Here is an 8,920-nt window from a genome sequence, read left to right as displayed (position 1 = left end):
ATCAGAAAGAACAAATAAATGAATAAATAAATAAAAATAAAACAATGAACGATTTTTTAAAAAAATGTTACGAGGTTTCGTTTTGGTGCTGATATACAGAAAAGGGGAAGCTTGGGATTGCCTTTAGGGTGGCTGAGGTCAAGGTCAAGATCACAGTTACATAAAATGGAAACAACAGTTTTCGGTCCATAACTTGACCCCTTAAAAAGATGTTTTGATGAAACTTGATATGAAGAAGCCACACAAGGAGAGAAAGGTAGGAACTGTATTTTGGACGACTGGCTTCAAAGTCAAGATCACTGTAACTAAAAGAAGAAAAACAATTTCCAGTCTATAACTTGGGAAAGGAGTGAGATATTATGATGAAACCTGGTATGTAGCTGCCTTACAAGAAGAGGGAGGTTGCGGTTGCATTTAGGGCGCTGGTGTCATGTTCATTGTTACTAAAATAGAAAATCAGTTTCCGGTTGATAATTGATAATTCAGAGATTTGTGTAAACAAAGAATCCATAGTTGAGAAATTGAAACCAAAGAACATGTTACAGTACAATATCTGTAAACAGCAAACAATGCTTGGTAAACTGAAAACACAGGACAGTTCCAGTTTTTGTCGATAAATTCAATTAACTCCTTCCTCAATTGTTTCATGCTAAGATCAAATGCCCACAAGCGGTATCACAAACAAAACGCACGTGGGCTATTATGTAAATTGGGTCAGTCGTAATTTATAGTCCCGATAGGACAACCTGTTTATGTAAAGATTAATGATTGACAGATTTTGGTCCGTCCCTTGTAAATAAAATCTGGAAAGTAGATCCCTCGGAAGCACCGAGAACAAGGCAATTAGTGAAAATTGCAGACTCGGTTTGATTGAGTCTCTTCATGGAAGCCCGGACCGCGAACGGCAAATTTTTAAACGTAAAATACATTTATCTACTAAGAAAACAAAAGTAAAGAAAAAACAAGGAAGAATATCCAACAGGGAAAGCCATGTTCAAACACGCAGCCCCCCCCCCCCCCCCCCCCCCCCCACCCCCAAGACTCACAGGAACAATCCTCGCACACAACACAGAAAATGAAACACAAAAGGACAAAACAAACAAATATAGGAACACAGTGGGGCACCGCCTTGGAACGGCCAGTGGCAAAACCACCACTGGGGAGTTTAAACCGGTTTATGATGCACCTAACCTCACTCTTACCCCCACCATATTCCAAAGTTACAAGACAGTGTAAATAAAAGTAATCCCCGCCAGGTGAAATCCTAACATACGTAAATGCAACAGAAGGTATGTTATGTAAAACACAAAGATGCCCTTGTAAATATAATATAAAAATGCAGTCCTTAAGAACCTAATACGCATGTACTCAATGCCTTTGCAGAAGACAGAGCAACAAGGAAAACACCCTTAAAGGCCCGACGAAACAGGCCAGAAGACGGAAATCAAAATAGCTCAGTCCTGGTGGCATTTAAGAACTACTTATCATAGAGTCCTCCACCTGATCCGTCAGACACAATCAAAGAGGAAAGCGTAGCGTCCAACAGTAAAAGGGTTAAACACCAAACATGCGGTGTGTCTCAAAACAGTTGGGTCATAACCTCTTTTCATAAAACGTTTAATTACTTTACTAAATACAAATGGAAAATTGCCATGACCAAAAATCTTACGAAGTTTGTAAACCACATCCCCATAAAAAGCGGGTTTTGATATACCTTCCCGCAGAAATGTTTTTAAAATTGCTATTGTATTTTGAAACCAAATCTGAATTACGATAGTAAAATTTAGAAAAGTATTTACGTAATTTATAATAACGGTAGCCCTGCTGAAGAAGCTTATTTGTAATAAATAAGTTACGTTCATTTTAATCTTTAACATGACTACACGCTCTTGCAAACCGAATTAACTGAGAAATATATACCCCATAAGATGTAGCCTGGGGTACATCTCCATCCAAATGTGGGAAATTTACAATATTGAAATTAAAATCATCCCTCTTGTCATAAATTTTGGTATGTATGAAATTGTCGTAAATAGAGAGATGTAAATCTAGAAATGAACTAGTATTATCCGAGTTGTTAGTTTTATTTAACTGCAGCTCTCTCGGATATATATTTTCCACTAACTGATAAAAAACGGATTATCCATATTAAGTATATCATCCAGATAGCGTGATGTATTATTAAATGCAGTAATAATGTCTGCCTATGTATCTTGAGAAAGGCTCAACATAAAATCTCTTTTATAACAATATACAAATAGATCTGCAACAAGCGGTGCACAATTTGTTTCCATGGGAATACCAATTACTTGTCTGAAAATTGCATTCCGAAACCTTACGTAAATATTGTTCAATAAAAAGGAAAGGGCTTTACAAACTTCGTCACAGGTCCACATAGTAAAATTCTTTACAATGCAACTAGTAAAAAATGCTTTATCGAAATTGCAAGCGAGGAAAGTAGCATTTTCCCTGGCAAAAGTTTTTTGAATAAGGGCAGTAAGTTTTTCCTTAATTAAGTTATGAGGTAAGGTCGTATAAAGAGTGGAAACATCGTAATTACTGACTGAAGACACCCTGTAATTTTTAATTCTAAATTTATCCAGGATTTCGCCAGAATATTTTACCGACCAAAATAAGTTTTTACCAGTGTTTTCGTATACTTTGACACAATATCTTTTCACATGGGCTTTAACAGCAGTTAGGCATGATGTTAATAACTTGGAAATATCTGTGGTGGTACAGGAGCTTGAATTAGCGATAAAACGAGCTTTATATGGTTGTTTATGTAATTTTGGAATCCAGTACATAGTAGGAAGTTTAATTTGCTGGTCATCTATACGAATTTTTAAATTAGAAACTTCAGTGATGTGAACATTGATCAATCGTTGGTCATCAGAATTACTCGATACGTAAGTTTTGGTACTGTTAAGTTCGTTTCGTAAAACATGTATATAATGTAAGCGTCAAATGATGATAATATTGTTAGCCACCTTGTCTGCTGGAACTAAAACATATTTAGAATGAAATTCTTAGATTTCTTTTTTCAGATGTCTTAAAGTGAACTTGGGCTTAGGTGGAAGTAGGTGTTCATTTGTTTTATAAAATTTAATACGGGAATCGACAATTTTAAAGATATTACGTTTCCAAGACGATAATGCATTTGGATCAGCATTTTCACGTCGGCACCATTTTACACATTGAGTCATTGAAATAATTTCAGGAACATTTGTTAACTTATTGTACTGTCACTGATATATATATATATATATATATATATATATATATATATATATATATATATATATATATATATATATATATATATATATCGTGTTGAGTTTAATTTATTTTATCAGTTACATCATGCTCATATAAGCACTATCATGTTGATTTCTCATTGAGTTTGTATGTTGTAAATGTATGAATAAAATTTGAATAATATAACTCGTCATTTTAATGTGATGTCAGGTTTCCCCCTTATACATGAGTTGAAAAGTGAAATAACTGCAGAAAATGAAATCAACATGACATTTTACATAACAGTGATTTTTTATACAGATACCTCCATGTATAAGCAAGTTATGATAATTTATGTTTGTGCCGTGTGGCGGCCGTAAAAAGTCTCCCCGTACATTCAATCAGGGCAGTTATATTTCGATCTTCTCAGATCGTTCAGCACGACTTTTATGTCGTGTTATTGGTACTGTTTAGTTTCTCAACATGACCATTTTGGCCTGGGTGGTTCTAATACTCCCGCTTTCATAGCCTTGGGTATTGTTTAATCACCCCTTGGATATGGTGCCTGCTTTTTAATTTTTAATTTGAATCGCTTGTAATTCTTTTAATCTAGCTTGCTTTTAATGAGTTACGTCAATCATATTCAAGCTATTCAAGCTTTAAATTGCTTTTTGTACTTTTAGCATGTGTAAATGTTGAGTTCTGCTCAACCCGGGGCTAGAGGGCGTGGACGGTAGCATGCATTTCCACTACCGTCCATGAACAGGCTCAATCAAACCGAGCCTGCAACATTTTCGTTTTTGTCGTGTTGAGCGACCTGTGAAGTTTTCACTTTTCTCTATTTTTTTTATATAAAAATCAGGAATTTTCAGTTCCGTTGATTGACCGCGAAAATGCAGAAATTCTTTGAAAAAAAATGATCAAATTATGTAAAAAAAGCGAAACTTAAATTTGCCTTTCCTTTTGTTTCAGTTGAGATATCTTTAAAATTTTAACTTTTTTTTTAAAAGTCTCGTTCAAATGAGTAATAGGTAGGGGCCAATAGTGTCTACCATGCACCCCCTGGACATTTTTTCACAGGTACTAAATTGTTCAGCAGGACCAGCCCTTTCGGCATAAAAAATGTTCTCATGAAAAACTCCTTTCAACTGTATAAGATTTCACTGTTTCCATGGCAACCGTTCATTTTTGGAAAAAACGACAATATAGAGGATAATCAGTCATATCTTGGTCAGTTCTGATGATAAAACAATAAAAATTGTGTCACAATGGAGCTAAGACATTGGCATCTAAAGAGCAGCAGCTGTATGTTAATTATCTAATTTGCATATTCATGAATATTAATGAGAATGCTACAAAATGACAAAACTTTATTAGAAAACAGTTTTGATCTGATCTGAAAGTCTCTCAGAGTTTTCTTAAATAGTATTTTGTAACTCTTTTACTTCAAAAAAGGTATGTTTAACTAATTTGCATAATATTAACCATAGCCACAACCAACATCTCAGGAAACATGATACCACAAAAATTTAATAAAATGATATAATAAAATATTATCAATTAAATAATAATTATGTGAGCTATATTGTTTGGAAATGAAGTTTGAACACCTGTTTGGAGTAATCAGTATGTAACATACTTTACATATGCTACGTTACCATTTCAATAACCTTGTTTTGTTGCATCAATTATTTAGAAAATATAGATCAGAAAGCTTTGATCTGGTCTTAATGTCTCTAAGTGTTTTCTAGAATAGTATTTTTTTACTGTGAAGGCAAATGATTTTTCTACGTTAGGTACTTTAGCAAATTTGCTTAAATTAATCTATGCTGAAACAGACATCTCTGAAAATAAAATATAACTAAAACTGAACAACATGATGAACTAAACTGTGATCAGTAAACTTGTGTTATTTGAGCTGAAACACATGAAAATATAATGTAAATACTTGATTGAAGGAGGAATCTGTTTGTAACATACTTAACACGTGTTATGTTACCATTCCATCAAATTTGTTATATTCTATCGTTATTTTCTCAGAAAATGGTAGAGGAATATGTAGTTATCAAGTTTTTAAAACTTCTACAATACAGTACAGCTCCATACTTTCCAAGCAATGAGATGTTTTCCATAACGGTTAAAGTAAGTTACAACTGTACTTTGCTGTATTTAGAAATATATATGAAGAAATCTTAACCACTGATTTCAATATAATGATATCATGGATTTGTTAAAACTTTAAAGTATTAATTCTGAGATTCTTTCTTCACTTTTGTCAACAAAGAAATTATCTGATACATTCATTACACATTCAATGTTCCTTTTTTCATTTTAAATTAATGCATCTATCATTTAATTATACTAATATCTGATGGTTTCAATATTGTTGTCAATACTTACATTTTACATGGATTATATATTTTTTATGTATATATTCTGTACACATTAATCATGTATACATCCCTGCTAACATTTATACACTGATAATAGGGTTACAATTTGGGGCTTCCTTTCATGAAAATCGTTTTAATAGAATATTTATCTCGTTTTGTGTTATTGTGAAGTGCATCAATTTAGTAATTTACGTGAGAAATAAAGCATTTTGTTTCAGAACCACATGAATTGTATTGAGATATTCATGGGCTTATTGATGAAATATTTACTGTTGAGAGTGAGTTAGATTTTACGGCGAACCGACACAAAAAGGCTGCACTGAACAAAAACTAAAAAAACTTCAATGAAATTTCAGTTACTTCAAGTAATCTTTAGATTTAAACTTATAAAATTGGAAAAAGCAGTCAAGAATGTGAATGATATTAAGTCTATGAAAACCAAATTGTTAGGAAAACAATCATATAATGCTATTTAAAACTGACAGAAAGATACTGAGGGCTGTGTGAACAACACTAATGAGTGGCTGAAAACATTTTGCAATAGACTTTAAGAAGATACTTTTGAAGCAAAGATCGCAAACAAGCAAATAAAAAGCAAACTTAGTTGGATCATGGCTGTTTATGAGAGGTAATGAAGTGTGAAAAGCACATTACGCCCCCTAACACTGGCTTAAGAGGAATTCTATTTTAGTAAGTATGGTCCAAAAGGACCAGAATATAAAAAAAACACTGAAAGTGAGAACGAGGATACTTTTTACAACCATCATATGACACTTAAAGGGTATTTAAGGAATAGCAAATTGTTTTGAAGCTCATCCTTTTGAAGCAAAACAAACAGGCAAAATAATAGCTGACTGGATTTAATTATGTCTGTTCGTTAAATGTAGTGAAATGTGAAACTGCCCTCATACCCCTAGCGCTAGCTTAAACAGTGTAACAGTGAAATTTTATGGATTACTTAAATTCGAACATAAAATTAGATGAAATGTCTGAAGAATAAGAAGCATAAATTATGAGGCAGTAGTGTTACAAGAATCAAATTCTGCATTTCTTGATTAAGATGTTACTTACGATGTTTTCACTTTTATGTTACCTTATATAGCATATTTGCTCTCTTGTTGGTTATCTGTTATGCATAATATGTTGCTTTATAGCAAATCATTCATAAATTAGAAAGCAAATGATCTAAGCTAATTCAATTGTTATCTGTGCAGATTTTACTTGACAACCATGGTGCCTAATTTTACTAGTGAACTACATCATGCTAACAATATTTTCTTCTTCTTGCCTTCATAGACAGAATGTCTATTTTTGATAATTCATATTTAACGTGTCTCTTTGTAATGCCAAGAATAGAATAAGGGTTTTGATCTCTAGAGTACTGCATTCATTTTACTAAGTTTTTCAACTCGGCGTAAGAATTTATGGCATCTATTAAAGTATGCGTCAAGTCGAGACATAAATTAAAATACCGTCTACCCTAAATCTGAAGTACAAGCCCAAAAATATTCTTCCATTAGCTGGCATCTTTCAAGAACGGTTATGATAACGGTTAAGCCTACTAGTCTGAAGAATGTTCATGGGACATGAAGGAAAATACTTCAAGATCATTTCCATTTAACAGAAAACTCAATTGTCGTCTTTCCATTGTTGGCTACGTAACGATTTTGCGAACAATTCAAGATAAGCATCCATGTTGTCTTAACTCACTTAAAAAATAAGAATGCTTCGGCATAAGATCTTTACGTAAGTTCGATATCTTGCTCTTTGACTGTGAGTTCTATTTGCGTCTGCCCTTTGGCTTCTTCTGCAATATTCTTGAATTTCTTGAAGCTCAAGTAAGCGTTCTTTCACTTCATCTAGTATGTATGCGCCGACTCCCTTGTCGCGCAATTCCCTACGATCGTCCCTATATTCAGCTTCTTTTTTCTGTATCTATTTATTTGTAAACAACATAATATATAATATCTTGCTCAACGAAACCCATTTATTATAACGAATAACTCAGATTTCAGTAGTCAACAAATACTGCTCAATGGAATACCTATGCATAATGCCGGTTTTTCAGCAGTATTTCCGTATCTTTTAACATCACCGACTTACTACACATACTTTCTCAACTCTGAAGTTTAACCAGCCACATACTTCATACATGTAAACATAGGTCAACTTTTTCTCTGTGGCCGTTTAGGCATTTATTCGGTACGTATTTACTTATAGTATAACGGCGTATTGACAAAGCAACAAAGACATATACTGACACTGTGCTTGATCGTGTGATAATTCTGATGTTCAATTGTTTTTTTTTTTTTGCTAATTACTGTATAGAATAAATATACAACGATTTATTAAAGACGATGATATTATTTTTGTTGACATGATGCAATGTGATGAATCTCTGTTTGTATTTATTTAAATGAAATATTGTACATTCTCATCGCGCTTAGTTTTCAAAATAAGCGTTAAGTTTATATCAATTGGATAATCGCTATTATGAAACAGTCTGCGTGTTATAATACTTATAGCCGATTGATCAAATCTATGACATCTTCCGTCATAGTTTTGTTTCTCATCGCATGCACGTTTGTTTTCACTACCTTTAGGTGCAATGCATAATTCGTTTAATGCACATGTTACCCATGCCTGTGCAATAGCACGTGAAATTCGATCAAAGTGAAATAAAATTACACCACCCCAGATTTCATGGAATGGTCTGAATTTGCAATGATCCTCATGAAGAAAATCAAATGTGGCATTTAGAGTATTTTTTGTTAAACCCGTTTTAGCCAGGAAGTTCCGTGATACTACGTAAAAGAAACTGTGTGTCTTAGCATACTCTATTTGTGAATCAATATCTGTAGTCATGAAACGTATAGAAGTGTCAATCCACCACACAAATCCAAAGTCCATCAGTGATTCCTAAAAAAAAAAACGAACTTAGATCTATATCTAGTTACTGATATGATACCTCTTTACCTGTACTTACGCAAATATGCTAACATCAAACAGATTATAAATAGTACTCACACGTACATTAGTGATATAAAAGTACATGTTCTAACTCAATTAAGCATAATTTATATTAATTCAATCTTGAGATTTAAAATGAATGACCAAGAGCCAATCACTTCATAGTGTTTATAAATGGCTATGGAAAAGTGTCACAATTTAAAGTGAATTCATAGACAAAAGCGAAAATTGTAAGTGATTAAAGTTCTTTTGTAAATGTAAAATTTTGACTGATAGTCTATACTTTACATGAATAGTTCGAAACGAAGGAAGACTCTCTA

At 33.1% G+C, this 8,920-nt stretch overlaps 1 protein-coding gene across 1 annotated transcript in view; it reads right to left on the bottom strand.

Annotated features, from left to right (window-relative positions):
* Positions 1–4,335: 4,335 nt before the first annotated feature.
* Positions 4,336–8,920, bottom strand: part of LOC123549843 (uncharacterized) — a 92,890-nt gene continuing 88,305 nt past the window's right edge. Inside the window, exon 6 of the mRNA XM_045338283.2 lies at positions 4,336–8,549. Within this exon, the coding sequence (XP_045194218.2) occupies positions 8,043–8,549 (507 nt within the window). The 3' untranslated portion in view covers positions 4,336–8,042. The remainder of the gene's footprint in view (positions 8,550–8,920) is intronic.

Source organism: Mercenaria mercenaria, chromosome 6 (assembly GCF_021730395.1).
Source record: "Mercenaria mercenaria strain notata chromosome 6, MADL_Memer_1, whole genome shotgun sequence".
Classification (NCBI taxonomy): Eukaryota; Metazoa; Mollusca; class Bivalvia; order Venerida; family Veneridae; genus Mercenaria; species Mercenaria mercenaria.
The sequence above is the reverse complement of the archived record's forward strand: the minus strand, read 5'-3'. Positions and strand labels throughout refer to the sequence as shown.